At 49.2% G+C, this 20850-nt stretch overlaps 2 protein-coding genes across 3 annotated transcripts; one reads left to right on the plus strand and one right to left on the minus strand.

The window, feature by feature from the left end:
* Positions 1-523: 523 nt before the first annotated feature.
* nfkb1 (nuclear factor of kappa light polypeptide gene enhancer in B-cells 1) lies at positions 524-17490 on the minus strand. Its single transcript, XM_047025298.1, has 24 exons — positions 17162-17490; positions 16570-16619; positions 16255-16309; positions 14891-14931; positions 14473-14571; positions 10778-10926; positions 10505-10668; positions 10156-10314; positions 9053-9157; positions 8427-8518; positions 8183-8321; positions 7603-7737; positions 7200-7292; positions 6864-7046; positions 6283-6424; positions 6041-6155; positions 5448-5649; positions 5015-5184; positions 3637-3739; positions 3317-3447; positions 2975-3044; positions 2641-2810; positions 2354-2489; positions 524-2141 (listed from the first exon to the last, which is right to left on the minus strand). The coding sequence occupies exons 2-24, from the start codon at positions 16603-16605 to the stop codon at positions 2047-2049; spliced, it is 2784 nt and encodes a 927-aa protein (XP_046881254.1). The 5' UTR covers positions 16606-16619; positions 17162-17490; the 3' UTR covers positions 524-2046.
* LOC124471017 (thiosulfate sulfurtransferase/rhodanese-like domain-containing protein 2) lies at positions 15050-20782 on the plus strand. Of its 2 annotated transcripts, XM_047025310.1 has the most exons (11): positions 15050-16156; positions 17543-17588; positions 18035-18121; positions 18236-18528; positions 18624-18732; positions 18924-19046; positions 19162-19267; positions 19448-19563; positions 19659-19817; positions 19966-20104; positions 20313-20782. In XM_047025310.1, the coding sequence occupies exons 1-11, from the start codon at positions 16092-16094 to the stop codon at positions 20537-20539; spliced, it is 1470 nt and encodes a 489-aa protein (XP_046881266.1). In that variant the 5' UTR covers positions 15050-16091; the 3' UTR covers positions 20540-20782. The 2 variants fall into 2 exon arrangements, with proteins under 2 accessions (XP_046881266.1, XP_046881274.1); XM_047025318.1 differs by lacking the exon at positions 17543-17588 and having other exon boundaries at positions 16104-16156.
* The last annotated feature ends 68 nt before the right edge of the window (positions 20783-20850 follow it).

Genomic DNA, 20850 nt, shown 5'->3' on the forward strand with positions numbered 1-20850 from the left:
CAGCCAGCCTCAGAGCTGTTATAACCTGCCCCATCCAGCCAGCCTCAGAGCTGTTATAACCTGCCCCATCCATCCAGCCTCAGAGCTGTTATAACCTGCCCCATCCAGCCAGCCTCAGAGCTGTTATAACCTGCCCCATCCAGCCAGCCTCAGAACTGTTATAACCTGCCCCATCCATCCAGCCTCAGAGCTGTTATAACCTGCCCCATCCATCCAGCCTCAGAGCTGTTATAACCTGCCACATCCATCCAGCCTCAGAGCTGTTATAACCTGCCACATCCATCCAGCCTCAGAGCTGTGGACTTGGCAGGACAAGACTGTAGTTCACTTCTGGTCCTTATCTAAACCACAGCTCCTGTTAAGACTGCCATCTACAGTCATTTATAACTCGCTGTACTGTACTTTAAACCTAACTGGGAACTGATGAATTCACTTTCCCAGTAGTTGAATAGTTGCCAACTCCCTTCAACCAATCATGTTGAGATTTAGGTTCCAATATATTGGAACGAGAAGATCTACTATATAGCTATTTACCATTTTTATTTAAAAAAAGTTTTACAATAATCAGTTGAAGCAAACTGACTGTACACAAAGCAGTTTGACAGGGTACATGTATAAATATCCCAGCGTAAGCCCCACAGTGATGCAGTGCCTGTCAAACCTTCGGTTTGAAATACAAAAAAATGTCTCTTAAATCCGCTTCACCCATTTTCCAGCTTCCCCTCCAAACAACCTGGAAATTGAGTATATTTTAGCAGTTTTATAAATGAACTTTCTTAACTCATACAATGGAGGGGTTAAACTAAGAACATGAAGCATATTAAACTGTACTGGCTAGTCCAAAACTGTTAACAAACAAGTGATAACCTGATGAATGTCACATGGAGAAATCATTGAAACACAATACAAAACTTTCACTCAAGTGCCAAGATACAGAGATGGAGTACATGATACAGGTCTAAAAATAACAGAAACAGGCCTTCAGGACAAGGTGTTGGGCCTCTTACCTCAATAACAAGTGGGTATAAAGAGGTCTATGCTTAACACAAGCAACTGTCAGACACCAGTGGTGTGGAGAAGGTTGTACACTGAGCCAAGGGTGTTGCAGAGAACATTCTACAATCATCATGACCTGTTTTACCTGAGTGATACATTGATATGTTTGAACCGCTACTTTAACCCTTGTGTTATCTTCCGGTCATTGTGACCCACCGTCGTGTTGCGACAACTTTACCTCATACAAATATAAAGTGAAGCATTTTCTTTTAACCGTTGGGCTGTCTCAGATCCCCAACAGCACAAAGGTAAAAATCCTTTTTATTTGTTTTTGTATTGGGTAAAGTTGTCGCAACACAACGATGGGTCGTTGTGAACCTTTGGGTGATTGTGACCCGAAGGCAGCACAAGGGTTAAAAATTCCCAAAAGTAGTAAAGTTCCATGACAAACCAACGTTGACCACTACATACTTTGCCATTGTAAATCCTGTGCTATCCAAATTGTTTGAACAACCAATAAGCATAATTCTAATCTGTTGACAGTTGAATATATGAACAAGGAAACATCCACAGTGATGGAGACTGTAGTGTGGATAACTACAATCTAAATAATTAAATAACTAACATTCGTATTGTAAGATTATTTTGGAACCATAGCATACACATTAGGCTACTAAATGTCTTCCTTATTTTCCACTTTCCCTTGAAAGTACTCAGTCGAGTATACCAACAAAGAATTCATTAGTAAATGTCCAACAGTTTCACTGACAATCATTTAAACATGTTCTCTTTACTCTTAAAAAAGAAAGAAATATTGATAACAACACTATATAAAAACAGTTTCATGTCATATAAAAAGAAGTCTTTGATGACCTAGGAGTGCATATGCAAAGTCCCTTCCAGGCGGAGAGAGTGGGCTGTGGTGGCGGAGAGAGTGGGCTGTGGTGGCGGAGAGAGTGGGCTGTGGTGGCGGTCTTTCACTGGCATATGAGACGGGGGTCGTGTAGGGAGACGAGGGTTGTGTTGCTAGGCGTTTGCGTCGCTAGGCGTTCACGCTGTGGACAGCTCCACGCCGCTGTCACACCAGCCGCTGTCCTGCTGGCCGTCGAGCTTCAGGTCCTCCAGCGCCCCGGAGACGCACACATCTACAGACGACCAGAGGAGAAGGGATCGTTAAACGGATAATTATCAACTGGTACGTTTGAAAGTCCACCGTTATCAAAAGTTAGTAACAAAGATAAGTCATTTATAAAGTTAGTTATAAAGAGAACAGACCCTTTCTCGCTCACGTTCAGTCCCTCAATAATATTTGTATTTATTTTTTATTTAATGTAAACCAACTCTTAAAAACTCTTACCCTGGAGCTCTGTTGTGCTTTGTAATACTGCAACATCCTTGGTGGTATTCAGCGCCCCCTGTAGGACAGCGAGAGCCATGTCGTTTTCCACAGCCTCTAACCCGGCTACCAGCTCCTTGACGATTCCCCCAGACACCTGCAGGTACACAGGCAGTGAGATGACAAGCACAGACCTAAATCACTCCTCGATTTCAGACACAAAAAACGCTACAAATTGTGTCTACCTCATAGCTGTTATATATATTATCATGACCTCATAGATGTTACATAATATATACTATCGTGACCTCGTAGCTGTCCAGCAGCGTAGTGGCGGGCGAGGGGCTGAGTCTGAAGGCACAGCTGAGGATGCCCATGCCCAGGGCCCGAGCCAGGCTCTCCCAGCCCCCGCACGCCCCCTCCTCCAGCACCCGGCACAGAGCCTGCTTGGTGTCCGGGCCCAGGGTCCCCATGTCCCCTGCACAAACACCACACGTCACACAGGTCACACCCACGCTCGTGTAACAGGTCACACACACTTGTCGCAGGTCACACACAAGTGTCACATGATCTCTCACAAACACTTCTCTGAGCGCGCGTGTGTGTGTGAATCTGGGAGGTCATGCTACTGGAGGGGCCGACCTTGAGGAGGGACGCAGACTGAGAAGGGGGTCTCTGGCTCGTACTCCTTCCCGTTCAGGACCTCCGACACCTGAGGACAGGTGACAAGGTCAAACTACCTCTTCACAAACATCAAAGTGCTTTATGTATTTCTATACTCAAATGAAAGGCTTCTGACTGCCGGAAGAGTACAGGTCAGAAGGTTAAGTTAACTCCACAAACGACCACAATGACCAAAGAAAAAGTGACAAAGACGTTTGTAAAAGTGATAGGATACTAACTGCCAGAGGGTTAGGGTAAATATCTGTCTGAATCTGTCCACAACGAGACAAGATGGAAAAGACTGACGTCCTGGTGACTCACCTCAGCACTGGCAGCCATGTTGAGTGGCGTTGTTCCTGGGATATAGCCTTCATCCTCCTCTTCCTCCTCCCCGCAGGAGTCTTCCTCTCTGAAGAACAGAGGCTCAAAGTTCTCTCTGTGAGGATCAGCACCTGTCAACAGAAACCTGGGCTTACTTCAGAAGGAGATACTGGAAATATCCAGGTCTCTTTCTCACACACACACACACACACACCCTCTCTCTCTCACACATACACATTCTCTCTCTCACACATACACACACCCTCTCTCTCACACACACACACCCTCTTTCTCACACACAGGGTTGAATGGGTGCTGACCAGCGGCGATGAGCAGGGCGGTGAGTTTGACAGAGCCCCGTCCGGCAGCGATGTGCAGGGGGGTGGAGCCGTTGTAGGTGCAGCAGTCCACGCTGGCGTTGCCCTGCACAGACACAACCTCAGGGATCAGTGGGAAGCTGACTGCAGGTCCTGGGTTCAAAGCCCTAGTTCGAATGTGGACCGGACCACCGGACCTCCAGGAGCACCCACCCAGCCAGACCTACCTCCAGGAGCACCCACCCAGCCAGACCTACCTCCAGGAGCACCCACCCAGCCAGACAGACCTACCTCCAGGAGCACCCACCCAGCCAGACAGACCTACCTCCAGGAGCACCCACCCAGCCAGACAGACCTACCTCCAGGAGGACCCACCCAGCCAGACAGACCTACCTCCAGGAGCACCCACCCACCCAGCCAGACAGACCTACCTCCAGGAGGACCCACCCACCAAGCCAGACAGACCTACCTCCAGGAGGACCCAGCCAGCCAGACAGACCTACCTCCAGGAGGACCCACCCACCCAGCCACCCACCCAGCCAGACAGACCTACCTCCAGGAGGACCCACCCAGCCAGCCAGACAGACAGACAGACCTACCTCCAGGAGGACCCACCCACCAAGCCAGACAGACCTACCTCCAGGAGGACCCACCCACCAAGCCAGACAGACCTACCTCCAGGAGGACCCACCCACCAAGCCAGACAGACCTACCTCCAGGAGGACCCACCCACCAAGCCAGACAGACCTACCTCCAGGAGGACCCACCCACCCAGCCAGACAGACCTACCTCCAGGAGGACCCACCCACCAAGCCAGACAGACCTACCTCCAGGAGGACCCACCCACCCAGCCAGACAGACCTACCTCCAGGAGGACCCACCCACCAAGCCAGACAGACCTACCTCCAGGAGGACCCACCCACCAAGCCAGACAGACCTACCTCCAGGAGGACCCACCCACCCAGCCAGACAGACCTACCTCCAGGAGGACCCACCCACCCAGCCAGACAGACCTACCTCCAGGAGGACCCACCCACCCAGCCAGACAGACCTACCTCCAGGAGGACCCACCCACCAAGCCAGACAGACCTACCTCCAGGAGGACCCACCCACCAAGCCAGACAGACCTACCTCCAGGAGGACCCACCCACCAAGCCAGACAGACCTACCTCCAGGAGGACCCACCCACCAAGCCAGACAGACCTACCTCCAGGAGGACCCACCCACCAAGCCAGACAGACCTACCTCCAGGAGGACCCACCCACCCAGACAGACCTACCTCCAGGAGGACCCACCCAGCCAGACAGACCTACCTCCAGGAGGACCCACCCACCCAGACAGACCTACCTCCAGGAGGACCCACCCAGCCAGACAGACCTACCTCCAGGAGCAGGCACCCAGCCAGGGAGACGTTGTCCATCTCGGTGGCCAGGTGGAGGGCGGTGCGTCCGCAGCTCCTCTCCTGGACCTCCACGCTGGCGCGGGCCTGCAGGAGAGCCCTGAGCGAGGCCAGGCTGTCTGCCAGCACGGCCAGGTGCACCGCACACACACCTGCAGGACCAGCACACAACCCTCCACGCTTTACACCTGTGGACTGGACCTGGCACATCTACATTACAGCTGTTGGAGACCACACCTGATCATTCCATGCATTATTACTTTACATATCGTACATGTTGATATATACATCTACTATATGAATAGAACTAGAACTTGTGTCATCAATACGAACATCAAAATGACGCAAACTAATATACATCCTTATCTTGAACGTGTATGTGTAGGCCTGTATGTGTGTGTGGGTATGTGGGTACCTGCTGCATTGGGGAGCTCCACTAGTTGGGTCACTTCCTGGTGTTGCAGCAGGAATCCCAGCATGCCTTCCTCCTTCTGCTGGGCAGCCAGATGCAGCACTGTGTTGCCGTGGCGATCGACCATAGTGACATCAGCTCCGGCTAATAGGAGGGCCTGGACTGCCTCTTTCTGCTGGGTGATCACAGCTAGGTGCAAAGAAGTCTGGGAAGGGCAGAGACAAACGGAATGGCAAGATGTCCCACCACGACCACCACAGCCCTGCCTCTGCACAACTCAGCTGTGCAGTGACCACCACAGCCCTGCCTCTGCACAACTCAGCTGTGCAGTGACCACCACAGCCCTGCCTCTGCACAACCCAGCTGTGCAGTGACCACCACAGCCCTGCCTCTGCACAACTCAGCTGTGCAGTGAGGCGTGATGTGAACAAGTACAGTTGACCAACAGGCCTGTAACAGGTGTACTAACTGTATACTGGAACAAACTTGCTTGGGTTTCTATCTATGCCTGCCTGTGTGTATGTACAGTATGTATGTCTGTTTGCCTGTGTGTGTGTGTGTGTGTGTGTGTGTGTATACGTGTCTGCATGGTGTACCTGGTACAGGTAATTCCTCATGTTGAGGCCATCCTCTCCAGGCAGGCTGGCTATGACCTGGGCCAGACTGGTCACTGCTGCAGTCTGGCTGTGGATCACTCCCAGATGGAGGCCCCTGTAACACACACACACAATCACTCAGCAAGCACACTCGACAGGTTCCACTGTAACACAAGCTCACTGTTTACACACAGACAGAGAGACAGAGAGAGAGAGAGAGAGTGTGTGTGTGAGGGACCTACGTGTCTCCGTCCTCGTCCTGGGTGGTCAGTAGGTGGCGCTGTGGGGCCAGCAGGCAGCAGGTGTCACCACTGACGGCGTACTGGAACAGAGCTGCTGCATGTCTCTCTGCTACCCTCAGCAGCCTGTCCTCCCACACACACGCTGGGGACACACACACACCGTCAACACACACACACCGTCAGCACACACGCTAGAGCAATGGTTCCCAACCCTGGTCCTCGGGACCCCCTGTCCTGCATGTTTTAGATGTTTCCCTGCTCCAACACACCTGATTCAAATGAATGGTCGTTAATAGGCTTCTGCAGAGCTAGATAACGACCCATTCATTTGAATCAGGTGTGTTGAGCAGGGTAACATCTAAAACATGCAGGACAGGGGGTCCCGAGGACCAGGGTTGGGAACCACTGCGCAAGAGGGACACGCACTGTCGACACACACTGGAGAGTAATACACACAGGAGAAGCACACACTACTTGAACACATATCGGTAAGGTCAACCAGTCTGCCAAAACTAACAGAATTCCCAACACACACACACACCAGATACTGGTCCCATGCTCCACCTGTCCTGCTGGCTCACCTCGGTCTGTCTCTCCTGACCCACCCTCCACCTCCGGCTCCACCTCCGCCCCTCCCTCCTCCTCCAGCTCCCCAGGAGAGGTGGGCCCCGGCTGGGCTCTGATCCTCAGAACGGCCCCTGAGGCCGGGTCATCGTCTGGGTCGCTGCCGTCGTCTCCGCTGTCCTCCGCTCTGCTCTGAGGGGCTGTGGGGTGACAGGGCCAGGGGGGTTCGAGTTTAGAGTGGCCTTGACCACAACACTGGGGTCTCACCAGAGAGAACACAATTACAAAGAGAGAGAGACAGAGACACACAGAGAAAGAGAGACAGAGAGAGAAACACACAGAGAGAGGCTCACCATGTTTAATGCCAGCCCCACCTCCACTCATACTGGTGGAGAACCCTGCTCCATAGCCTGTGTTGTAGTTGTTGTAATAGCCCTGAAAGTAACCTGAAGAGAAACACAATCTCTTAAATACGTTATCCCCACATTGGTATCATTCAATAAACCCGAGCTCCCTTTACCATCAATGATGATGTATTTTATTATTGTCTCTTGTTCTGATGCAGGTAGCTTAGGGTAGGTGTAGCTCAGTGGTCCAACATTTGACTGCAAAGGTTCAAAATCAGACCCCCTCTGTAGGTCACCGCCAAATAAACATGTCAAATCATTATCAATCTATTTCACAATCATTCGCAACCAATCGCTGCTGTGATAATCGTGTTTGCTCTGATCTGATTGGCCGGTTAGTGGTATGTACCTCCTCCTCCGCCCGTGCCGGGCCCGCCCCCCGCTGTGGGCCCGCCCCCTCCGCCTCCGAACATGCCCCCTCCGCCGCTGAAGTCCTGGAAGTTAGGGAGCGTCTTCTGCCTCTTCCTCTGAACCTCCTCCTTGTCTGCAACGAGAAGAGCAGCCAGGCTTGACATCGTTGTCACGGCGATGTGAGGTTTTGTTAAATCGGACAGACAGTTTCGTTCTTTGGTGCTAACCACTGCGATGCTGTTGGAACTGGGGCACTTATGATCCTTTTGTTATCTGCTACACTTGCTGTGCGGGGCTACCTGTGCGTCGCTTTGTATGACAGCGTCTTCAGAATGAGTGTGTGTGTGTGTGAGGATGAGGCGTGCTGTGTGTCCACTGGCTGCTACCGCTGTGGTGCTGTAGGGGGCGCTGCTCCCTCAGAAAACTACTCTGGCCATTAAGGCGGATTAATGACTGATCACAGGACATCACCGATGTGAAAACAACATGCTGACATCACCATGTCCAGGAAGTCAGGATTACCGATAGAGGATTACAAATCAACAAAGCGGAGCCTGGCGTATTTATAGAGAACTCACCTATGATCTGAGGGTGGTAGGTGAAGGGCTTGGGCTCACTCGTCTCGTTGTCAGACTTGCGTTTCAGCTGCACGAACACCGACGTGGGCTTCTGCAGGTTCAGGTCCCGGTACTTGGGGGTCTTGAAGACGATCGCAAACTGGAGGGGGGCGGGGCGAGGGAAGGAAGGGGGGGAGAGGCAGCAGTTAGAGACCCCCCCCAGTGTGGTCTGAGAGGCCCTGGGGCGGCCGGGCGTGTGACTAACCTGCCGGTGGACGTCGGTGGGGGAGAAGTCTCCCAGGGCCTCCCAGGTCATCCCCCTGTCGTCCTCCTCGTAGAAACGCACCTGGATGTCATCTGGACAACAACACAGGGACACGCCTTCACCACACAACCAGGAAGTGATGTCATGACATATGAACTCTGCATGTCTCGTCTGTCCCTGTCTCGCTCTCTCTCCCCACCGGGGATTTGTATACCAGCCGGGGAACTCCCCAACGCTGGCCAACAAGGACTTCCTACTCTGGAACTACATGACGTGATGCTGTCACAATCAACAAGCCGTCATGCGAGGGGATCGGGGACTACGTGATCACTTTGTTTCTAAGGTGACAGGGATACTAAGTGCTTTGCATTTTGCGGTACAAATAACAAAGCAGGCCGTGCTCGTTTCAAAATGAACTTGTCACGATGATCTAGATCTGCCAGCCAGTCAAACCTTGTCACATCACTAAGGGCAAATGACATCTGGACACCTCCACAAGGCCTGCTGAGATATGATGAGGCTGATTGGTTATCTGATGTGGACAGGTACTAGGGGAAGACAGTCATACCAAGTGTTGTACAGCTGAACACGGTCTTGCTCTGGCTCTGGCTCTGGCCTGGGCCTACCTTTCTGAACCTTGTCACAGAGCAGATAGACCTCCTCTCCCCCAGTCACACAGCCAGCCGTTCTGTCCATCCTCACGATCTTCAGGTTGGAGGCGTTAGGAGCCTCTGCAGGGAACACAGAGAACACCAACAGGGAATCAAATCGGGTATTGGATTTCTATAGGCCGTTTTGCAAGCAGTGTCACAGAGGGCTTCAAGAGGCCCATAGAACTGCACCTAAACCAAGCTAAACCCTCAGGAGACGACGAGGAAAACCTCTTAGGAAAACTCTGGAGAGAAGAGAAAAAAAGAAGGAACACTGGGAGGATCCCTTGTCTCTTCCTCTGCTTTAGAGGCAGGGTTATTGAGAGGGCACCCCGGACCGCTGCCGCCTCTGAGGCAGGGTTTCTGGGAGCAGGGCAGCCAGTCAGAGGTCTAGTGTGAGAGGAAGTAGACTGGTGAGCCTACGGAGCAGAGGAAGCAGGGCACAGCGAACTGCTGGGGAAATGAAACCAGGCCAGGCTGCGGCAGTTTCATCTGAACGCCGCCACTCTCCTTCCAACACGGACAGAGAGCAACGTGCTGTGGCCGTCTCCAGGGCAACCAAGTGGGTTCGCTTCAGCGCTTCTTCCTGGTGCGATCGACAGAGACGGGGGCGGGGTAAGCACTGTGGGTAAACCCTGAACCCATCTGTGGTCTTGGAGTCACACGCAGTGTGGAAGACTGAAGCCCTTCTCAGAAGTTCTCAGGTGGAGGACGTGAGGGGATGGGGAACTCTGACACTACCCCCTTCATGGGTCATAAGGACAGTCTTAGACGGACCCTGACCCACCAACGGCGGGCCTTTTAAGATTACATTTACATTTAGTCATTTAGCAGATTGCTCTTATCCAGAGCGACTTACAGTAAGACATTTTCCCCGAGGCAAATAGGGTGAAGTGTCTTGCCCAAGGACACAACGTCATTTTTCGCATGGCCGGGAATCAACCCGGCAACCTTCTGATTAATAGCCCAATTCCCTAACCGCTCAGCCATCTGACTCCATCTGACGATATGTTAATGTGGAGTTCAGACGCTAAGAGAAGACCAAATCCCAGCGGACTGAGAAGGCAGCGCTGACTCACTGCTGTCGAAGATGGGGTCTGATATGACGGGGTCCAGCCTGCGAGAGTAGCCCCCGTCGCTGTCCGGCAGGAAGGCCGTGAACATGAGACGCACCACACTCAGGTCCATCTCCTTAGACTGCTGGCCTGCTGCACTGCTGATCAGGCTCTTCTGGTGCTCTGGAGACACACACACACACGGAGATACACACACACACACACGGAGATACACACACACACACACAGGACACGCATGAGCACAAATATCTGTCAAGGCTCGCCTTTTTGTGTGTGTATGTCTCGGTGTGTGTGTGTCTCTCGGTGTGTGTGCATCTCGGTGTGTGTGTGTGTCTCGGTGTGTCTTCCTGACCTGTGAGCTCCCTGGGGAAGCGGACCTCTCCCTGGTAGACGTCGATTTCCGGGTGGATGGCGAGCCCACTGTTGTAGCCCATCCTGTAGGCCTCGCTCATCCTCTCCTCCAGGGTCTTGATCACGTTCTTCTTGGTCACATGCAGGATCCCCAGGTTGGGGAAGCTGGAGGAAGCGACACCGATTTACAGCTGGGTTTGGCCCTCTTGACCTACCACCGATACATGTGTAAAAAGGATTTCACAATGTGAGCGTGTGTGTGTGTGACACCCACCTGAGGCAGGAGTCTTTGGGCTGCAGGTCAGCGATGCAGATGCCCTTTTCACACTGCTTGCCCACCAGACTGTGAGCATGCAGGTGTGGGCTGCTGGAGTTAGTGACCAGCTGGATCACCAGACGAGCCATGCCCTGATAGTTACAGATCTGGACACAACAACAACAACAACAACAACAGCTTTACTGGAGAGCTTCACTGCTTTTAGCACAGACGGCCACAGTATTCATTTAGCCGACGCATCTATCCAAAGGAACACACAGAAATGTGAACCTGTGACCTGGCCTTGATTGCCAGTAAACCCTGCCAGTAAATCCAATATCCTATACGTGTTTTGGTCGCTTGATTTTAAACCATTGAGGCGTTGCAGATCGGTGTGGTGCGTGAAAGCTACACCAGGGACTCCAGAAGTGAGTCACAAAGACAAGGAGGTTGATGTTGCTGTAATGTTGTCCTCTCTAGTGTGGTTGGTGAAAAACACTTTCTATAGGCAAAAATGAGTCACTAGGGAAGCCACACACACACGCACACGCACGCATGTATGTATGCTGACACACAATGTGGGTGGATATAAAAGGGCTCAAAGCTCCAAATCAAAAGGCTAAAGCACTATGTATACAAAATGTTTTGAAAGGAAAGTAGTGGAAAAACTGCTGTGTTTACTAGTGATCCATGACAAACTAATTGTGGCATAAACCACTTCAATCTTGGACGGTTCAAGTTGGTTATAGCTGATCTGCAAAAGCCCTCAGTGACATGCCTAGTAAAAACAGCTAGACAAACAACATTTGATTGGATTCAGACTGACAGTGACTGACACTGGATGATAGCCAACACCAACGTCGCCCATAAACGTTAAGAAGACCGGCCTGCCACATGACAACTTTTCCATGAGCTAAGCTACCTCCGAACACCGGTAAAAAGGTTGTCTTTTTCCCTGTCGTGCCACTGGTCTTCAGACACCCAAGATGGAAACCCCCTGGGGTCACCTTACTAACAGAGGCACAAAGTCCTCCCAAACCCTCCGTCCTGAACGACACTCGCTGGTCTAAGTGGGACCTGTCTTGTTCTCCTGTCTTGGACAGGGTCTGATTCACACAGAGAGCACCTGCAGCACTCACACCCAGTAAACTGCTCCCTTTATTATCTTTTCTTTTTTCCTTCCCCTGCAGTTTTGGATAAACAAACCTGCTATATGAACACATTATGATGTGTTTCCTGGTTCATGACAACAACACAGAGCAGGTCTGTTCCTGGAAACTGTATACACGTGTGGTTTCTCATGCAGCAGGTGACACTTCCTCCAACACGCTGCCTTTCACTGCTCACAACACCAAACCCTACCAGGACAACTGCCATCCAGCAAGCCTGCCCTCTGCTCGCCAGACCCACCGTCCCCACACGGCCAGCACAGCACCAGACAGACCAGAGCCACCGTCCCCTCACGGCCAGCACAGCACCAGACAGACCAGGCCCACCGTCCCCACACAGACCAGACCCACCGTCCCCTCACGGCCAGCACAGCACCAGACAGACCAGACCCACCGTCCCCTCACGGCCAGCACAGCACCAGACAGACCAGACCCACCGTCCCCTCACGGCCAGCACAGCACCAGACAGACCAGGCCCACCGTCCCCACACAGACCAGACCCACCGTCCCCTCACGGCCAGCACAGCACCAGACAGACCAGACCCACCGTCCCCTCACGGCCAGCACAGCACCAGACAGACCAGACCCACCGTCCCCTCACGGCCAGCACAGCACCAGACAGACCAGGCCCACCGTCCCCACACAGACCAGACCCACCGTCCCCACACAGACCAGACCCACCGTCCCCTCACGGCCCAGACCCACCGTCCCCTCACGGCCAACACAGGACCAGACAGACCAGACCCACCGTCCCCTCACGGCCAACACAGGACCAGACAGACCAGGCCCCTGACAGAAAGAGAGGTTCTTTCCTTTTCCACACAAGCGCAGGCTCTGAGAGAGATCTTGTCTAGTTCCAGGTTGATATCTGTCATGTCTGAGTCTGTCTGATTCACTCGACATTCCTTGTAATTATGTGCACACGACACGCGAGGAAATTCCCAACGGATCTGAAACAGTGGGGAATTAAGGGGGAGAGTTGTAGCGTGCAGCTCAGTGGTAGAACATGGGGATGGTTACAGCTCAGTGGTAGAGCATGGGGATGGGTATAGCTCAGTGGTAGAGCATGGGGATGGGTACAGCTCAGTGGTAGAACATGGTGATGGGTATAGCTCAGTGGTAGAGCATGGTGATGGGTATAGCTCAGTGGTAGAGCATGGGGATGGGTACAGCTCAGTGGTAGAACATGGTGATGGGTACAGCTCAGTGGTAGAACATGGTGATGGGTACAGCTCAGTGGTAGAGCATGGAGATGGGTACAGCTCAGTGGTAGAGCATGGTGATGGGTACAACTCAGTGGTAGAGCATGGGGATGGGTATAGCTCAGTGGTAGAGCATGGGGATGGGTACAGCTCAGTGGTAGAGCATGGGGATGGGTACAGCTCAGTGGTAGAACATGGGGATGGGTACAGCTCAGTGGTAGAACATGGGGATGGGTACAGCTCAGTGGTAGTGGAGTGTTTGCCTGCAGATCAAGAGGTTTCAGGTTACACATCCCCTACTCCTGTATGTTACACTGCTAAATAAATACAAATGAATGCCACAGGCATGAAACACAGGCATACTCAACAAAATCAAGCCTTCCTATCCTTTCTTATATAGTGATTATGATCAACTTATCTTATCCAGAGCGACTTACAGAAAGTACAGGGACATTCCCCCGAGGCAAGTAGGGTGAAGTGCCTTGCCTAATGACACAACGTCATTTTGCAAGGCCAGGAATCGAACTGGCAATCTTCTGATTAATAGACTGATTCCCTAACCGTTCAGCTATCTGACCCCGATTTGTCCTTAACCAGACAATGACATGTTCTTCTATGTGAATGTCAGACGGTTTCGAGAGAAGGAAGGAAATGAAACCATTTAAAAATGATATTCAATAGTTTCTCAAGAAATTACATTATCCTGGCAGTAAAATACCTATTTTTATTCTTATCTTTCCTGTACCACATCTTTGAAATCACTAAACCGTATAGATTTAAACCACGAAGGTTTAAGACCTAACATTTGTATCGAGATCCTGCTAATGATAAGACAGAGGAGAGAAAGGGGCTCCATATCCAGACACTCCTCCTGCAAGGGACTTCCCAGAGTTCAGTCTGAACATAGTTAAAATTACCAAGGATATGTGTGTATTTGTGTAGTGTGTAGTGTGTGTGTACATAACGGAACAGGAGGGGGTGGAGGAGAGAAAACAAGAGAAAGAGAGACAAAGAAATCTAGAGAGAAAAAACGAGAAAAAGAAAAGAAGAAAAAAAGAATGAAAGAAAAAGAGAGAAAAAAAAGAGAGAGAGCTCATGGTGATAGAAAAGGCAGAAGAACATACTTCAGAACAACCCTGTGCCTGTGGAAACACGGGCCTACAAACTGACAGGCCTCATCCACACACCTTTATCCAATGTAAAACGACATGTTGGAAATGCTTCTAGAAACGTCCGACCAAGAGGGGAATTCCCTCTCATGCATCCTCAGTCAGAACACATCCACACTGTCACATGACATATGGAAGAACACACAGGAACAACGAAGAGAAAAGTCTGTCACCTTGATCTGAGGATAGGACTTCCTGTTCTTCTCACTGGACGCTCCCGGGAGTCCACCATGAGACGGCCCCTCGCAGCCGTACCGGAAACGGAAGCCCCTCTGGGGAACACGTGATCGTCGTTAACCGTTAAACATCTGCCACCCAAACACCTTGCAACCAATGCTGGGTAGATTACAGTAAAGTCGACTTGCTTTCTGTTGACAGTAAGGTCGTTAAATATCTGATGTATTCATTTGGTAGATGCTGTTGTCCAAAAGCAATGGAGAGGGGGACGATTTGAACCTGCGATCCTCCTGATCTGCAGTCAAACGCTCTATCCCCTCAGCGATACACATCCCACACAGAGGATGTGCAGAGCCGACAGCTTGATACAGGGCCGTCAGGACTGTAGGAGCACGGTGAGGACAGAGGGCTTACCTGTTTAGGCTGCTCAGTGATCTGAAGGTACGGCCCATCCACTGAAATGAGGGGCACGACAAGAGGGGAAGAAAGTACAAATATTAAACATCAGTTGAGTGTCGTCATTTACATTTAGTCATTTAGCAGACGCTCTTATCCAGAGCGACTTACAGTAAGTACAGGGACATTCCCCCGAGGCAAGTCGGGTGAAGTGCCTTGCCCAAGGACACAACATCATTCGGCAAGGCTGGGAATCGAACACATAACACGGGTCTCCAACCCTGCTCCTTGAGAACTAGCTTCCGGACTCACCTGACCTGATTCAACACTAGTTACATGATCAACCAGATTTCACCCCCCCAAATCTCCACCATGGGCAGACTTCTATAACAGCCAATGAACAGGTCATCCTGCACCAAGATGACCGAGGGCAGATAAAGGTGCAGTGAGCTTGACCCGAACAGAAGACTGCTCTCCCAAGAGAGCCTTTAAACTGTTTTTTTTACAGTACAGAACCACTAGAATTCAACAAGTGGCATGTATGATACTTATATTTCCTTGCTGTCATGTGGCAAGGATGTCGTTTTCCCTGCGACATCCAGCTCTGAAGCTCACTCTATCGGTGGGTCGGTCTACAAAGACTGCTCGTGGGTGCATGGTCGCAGTTACTGCGAACTTGCGCCTTTTTTGGTTTTGTTAACACCATCAGGTGTGTCACATCCTCCGTGTTAAACAACCACATCAGCTTAGATGACTTCCTGTCTAACATAGCGCCCGGCCACATCCTCCCACTGATGTTAGCTAGCTGCCTTCAACCAACACGCTAGCATTCACCTACAGATACAAGAATCAAGACTGAGAGAGACTTTAGACGCCACTTATTCATGAATCGATCAGTTCAATTTGAAGACACTGTCCATGAGACTCGGTTTCACAGCGCAGTGTAAAATGCCACCTCTCAATGCCGATTTGGACAACACACCCACACACACCCACACAACCACACACACCCACCCACGCACACACATTGGGTCTCCACCATGACAAAGAGAAGTTTTCCCTTTGTACTCTCACAAGCCTTGTTTCACCTTCTGTTTGTGCTTGATGTTTCATTTAAGTGTAATCTGACAGCCTTCTGAAGATCAATAGAGAAGTGAGACTAACTTGAGAAAGAGAAGTGCACTTGTGGCTATGAAGTAGTAAACTACCCAAACACATCATGACGTCACGAAACTGTCTTTTCAGCTTGCATCAAGGGGGTGAAGGATATGCTGGGTTTGGATGGTAGGTAATATTTTGACTAACTGTATAATTTCCCCATGGCCAAGAAACTGTAGAAAGAAAAGTTAAAACGTCATTCCCACACAGTTGTGTGCTCTTACCTGTTCGCTGTGGTATGTCCGAGTAAGATGAGATATCCCATAGTGGATCATAGAACTAGAAAACAAACAGTAGCATTCACAGATTAAAAACCAAACGTCCAGTTAATGGTTTATTATAATCATGTCATATTGCAACCTCCATTTTTTATAATATAGTATATATTACTATATATCAAAAGATATACAATAAGATGAATATTGCTTCCTAAAATATAAAACAACAGGAATGGGAATGCACTGTTGAGAACAACAATAGAACAGCAACACAAATCATAGTATTTATTTATAGAAAGAAGAAAATGGGTCGAGTTGTACCGGGGTTTGATTTGACAGGTAATCCTCATCAGCCATTTTTGTGTCTGTGACTGGGGAAAGCACAAAAGACCGTAAGACCACAATGATAGTTTGAGTTTTCACTCGTCTGCTCTTTCGTCAATGATAGCAAGAGTTGAGGGATATTTTCCAGCTGAACAGCTCTCGACAATAGAGCTAGCACTTATTGAAGTAGTCAGTAAGTTTGGCTAAGACTAACTGTCTTGTTAGCTTTGTATCTTGCGCCCAATGTGTAGTAGCTAGCCTACCTAACCAATAGTTACTGTGTCAGTACACCAGTTCAAACATGTTTCAATGTTTCGCCATTTCCATTGCTACTGGAGTTAGCTGTACAGTAGCGACAGTTATAGAGACAGTTTGCTGTTCATGATCAATGTTGTTAGCTAAATAGCTAACTAGACTAGCTAGCAGACAAGCTAATTTGAGATATGAGGAAGTGGACTGGGCTGCACAATAATAGGCAAGATCACAAACTGTTTAGCGTTAAGCAGTTACACACAAGTCTAAGGTAAACTGAATGCATTCTTGGAAATAAACTGGAACGTACCGTGTACTAAAAACAGCAAATGCTTACCTGCTTTACGAGGTCACAAATCCGATTCCAACATGAAATTGCAGTGGCAGTCCCAACCTAATTTGAACTGAGTTTCGCACCTATTGCGCCATGCTGTTTGGGTGAACTCATTAGCAAGCTGTTAAAGTATCTAGTCTAGTAGTGGCTCGAGCTAATTAAACAGCGGCAGATGTCGGCCACTACCAGTGTTATCTGATCAGACTAAATACATGTGTTTAAATTGAGCAATGATGGTATATGTCAAATGGTTAAGAACAAAAGACAACTAGAATGTGAATTGGACAGTTGTTAATACAATTTACTTCCCCACTGGAATTTCCCAGTGACGTGAACCTAGAAGGGTAACTTGTTGACCTTTTTCGTAACGCACGCCCCCTAGAGGCGACCAAGGTTGAGGCAACTACGTCATCACAATCCAGGCTTAAAGGTACAATAGTTCTTTATTTTATTTTTTAATAGTTTTGACCCCTAAAAATGTTAAAATGTTTCTTCTTTGGATATAAATGTGTATTTTGGAGTGTTACGCTATTTTCCAGCCGGACTATTAACTGCAGGTGTTAATTGTCGGGAGGTATGTATGGCTATTTTCGCACTTATTTTGAAAACTAGGGCGGGGAGGGAGTTAGGATATAGCTGTTTTGTTTTGTTAGGTTAATGATTTCTTGATTTAGTGTGGGCCGCCTGCTCTACTCTCCTGAACAGTAGGTGGCGGTAACGCTATTTTCAATGATGGTTGCAATCTGACTCTAAACGCTGAGGTAGTCAAGCGTACTTCCTAAAATCTTACAGAAGCTATCCAACCGGCCGCTTCGCGACAAAATAACGTATATTGACATGGCAACAGATATGGCTTGCATCGATGTTTCTACCCAGGATACTTATGCTCCTCATGGCCGAAAACAAAAGAAACTGCAACTTTCCACAACCTTAAGAAAGTGTTATGCTTTCTGCAAGAGGAAGGTAAGTGTAGGGAGGCCATTCTGACCGAATAACCAGAATTTTGTACCTTACAACTACTTTTTAAAGTATTATAATATGTATCCCATTAAAACATTTGTTTGTATCGTTTTGTAGACCTTTGCCAAATTTGTGGCATCGAAGGAAAACCCATGTTCCGAGGAAGCCGTTCGTCCAACAACCTGGCATTGCTGTGGCCAAAGCTTCTATGAACCCTCTTCAATCCACAAGCATGTGGCCAGGGCTCATGAATCTGAGATTACACAGTTAACAGAGTCAACGTTCGAGAACTTTCTCAGCCAGACTGAGAAAGACACATTATCGCAACAGCAAGTAAAAGTGAAAGAGACTGTAGATATTTCACAGTGGATTCCTGACACCAGCCACATCACTGATGACCAGCTACACAAGTAGGCTACATGGGACTATATCACAATAAGACTGATTTCCAAAACATTTGGCATGCACACATTTTTATCTTACCGTCTCCTCTTCTGTGTCTAAGTGGTCCAGGTGAGGTTCTCCTATACTACTGCTATTGCCAGCTTACCGATCCACATGCTATCTGTGCCTGGCAAAAGGCCATGTGTGAGAAACTCCACCTAACTGGCAAGGTAAGGCTGTTCCTCACCTGGGGCTATTATGCTGGGAATGACGTTCCTTTATAACTACAGTGGCACTACAGGAATTACTACATTTACTTTTTTTTATTTTTTTTTATTACACATGGCACATGGTTATAAATATAACCTAATGTACTTACTGATCTTGTCATATATACTCAGTCATTCCACTCTTTTTGCAGGTGAGGGTGGCTACAGAGGGTATCAATGGAACAATTGGTGGCACCAAAGTGGCGACCAAGTCGTACATCAAGGCAATGCGTTCACATCCAGTCTTTAAGATCATGGATCAGGAGGACTTCAAGGTAAAGAATACTCCTCACATAATTTTGCCAGACGAGCTTATAAACACAAGTCAAAGACTTGTGTTATAAGCTTGAATAGTCTGACAGCAGGGCCTGGCTCTCTGTGTCTCCACAGACCAGCGATGGAGGGGCAGGCTGTTTCTCTGATCTCAGGGTGGGTGTCTACAAGGAAATCGTCCCCATGGGAGTGGACCCTGAGGAAGTGTCCTACAGACTGGCAGGTACTATACCACACAATACAGTCATGTCGGGTTTGTGGGGGGTTGACATTGCATTCAGAAACAGATTTGAATATATGTAACATGTATGCCAGATCCTTCAGTACTTATATCAGATGATTGTTTGACTGAAGCATAGGAGGCGGACATCTGGTTTGACAAGGGTTTGCTCATCTTGTCAAGGAATCCATTTGGAACCGGAGGAATTTCACAAAGAAGTGGAGGCTATTCTGTCAAAAACGGATACTTGCAAAGAAACAATACTGTTAGACTGCCGAAACTTCTACGAGAGTAAAATAGTGAGTACGGTTGAGAGATGAATGCACCGTATCTGCTCCAGCAGGGCTACAGATGTAACCCCTGTTCTCCTTTCCTCCTCTGGGGGGGCTTCCAGGGCCACTTCAGACATTGTGTAGCCCCCAACATTCGCAAGTTCAGCTACTTCCCTGACTACGTTGACCAGAACATTGACCTCTTCAGAGACAAGAATGTGCTCATGTACTGCACAGGGGGCATTCGGTGTGAACGTGGGTCAGCCTATCTTCGCTCCAAGGTAAACATATTGACTTTCACTAAACGCATCTGTTTTGGTTGGTAGCGTTGTATAATCTCTTCATCTAACTATGCTTAAAGTACCTCCATATGCAAGAAAACTTTCAGCCCAACAAAGTCAACAAACCATGCCACGTGTGTTTCTCTAGGAGGTGTGCAAGGAGGTGTACCAGCTGAAGGGAGGGATTCATAAGTACCTGGAGCGCTTCCCAGAGGGGTTTTATCGAGGGAAACTGTTTGTGTTTGACGAACGCTATGCAATCTCCTCTAACGGTGATGTCATCTCAGGTGTGTGCATCTCCTCTGGGTATTACATCACTCTGTGTTTGGGGTTGTTCAGAGAAATCACATTTGAATATGATCTGATTGTTTGAACGGCAAAAGTGCTTGAGTGATTTGTTTGCATACGATTTTTGAATATTACCAAAACGAAACAAGCTCATAAAACGTGACTAGTTCATCAGCGTCCCTCCTCTCCCTCTGTCCCTCGTTCCAGAGTGCAGATACTGCGGCTCACCGTGGGACCAGTACCAGCTGTGCACCACCACCTTCTGCTGCCAGCTAGTCCTTTCCTGCCCCACCTGCAGACAGGGGGGGCTCACTTCCTGTTGTCCCACCTGCCAGAGCAAAGGCCAGGGCCAGAAGCCCTCTTCCACACCGCACCAAAGAGAGGAGTGCGAGTGCACAGACGGACGGCCTAGGATCCCCCAGGATGTGTTGTGATGCGACAGTTTTACAGTTAGAAAATACATATTTTTAAATACATATGCTGTGCTGTGTGAGGATTTAGATGGCTATGAAAGCATGGCAGCGTTTGGTTTTAGTTAACATGAACTTGAACCACATTTATTTAATATAAAATATTAGATAAATGTATGATAAATGAGCAACTGTGTCAATCCTTCGTGGAAAAGATGGTACTAAACAACTGTAATCTGTAATCATAAAATTAATTATCTCACCTTATTCTGCTGTTGGTGAACTTCACCTTGGAGTATAGATTGTCTTAAAGTTAGATTGTCTAGATTCTAAAA

This window comes from Hypomesus transpacificus, chromosome 1, assembly GCF_021917145.1.
Source record: "Hypomesus transpacificus isolate Combined female chromosome 1, fHypTra1, whole genome shotgun sequence".
Lineage (NCBI taxonomy): Eukaryota > Metazoa > Chordata > Actinopteri > Osmeriformes > Osmeridae > Hypomesus > Hypomesus transpacificus.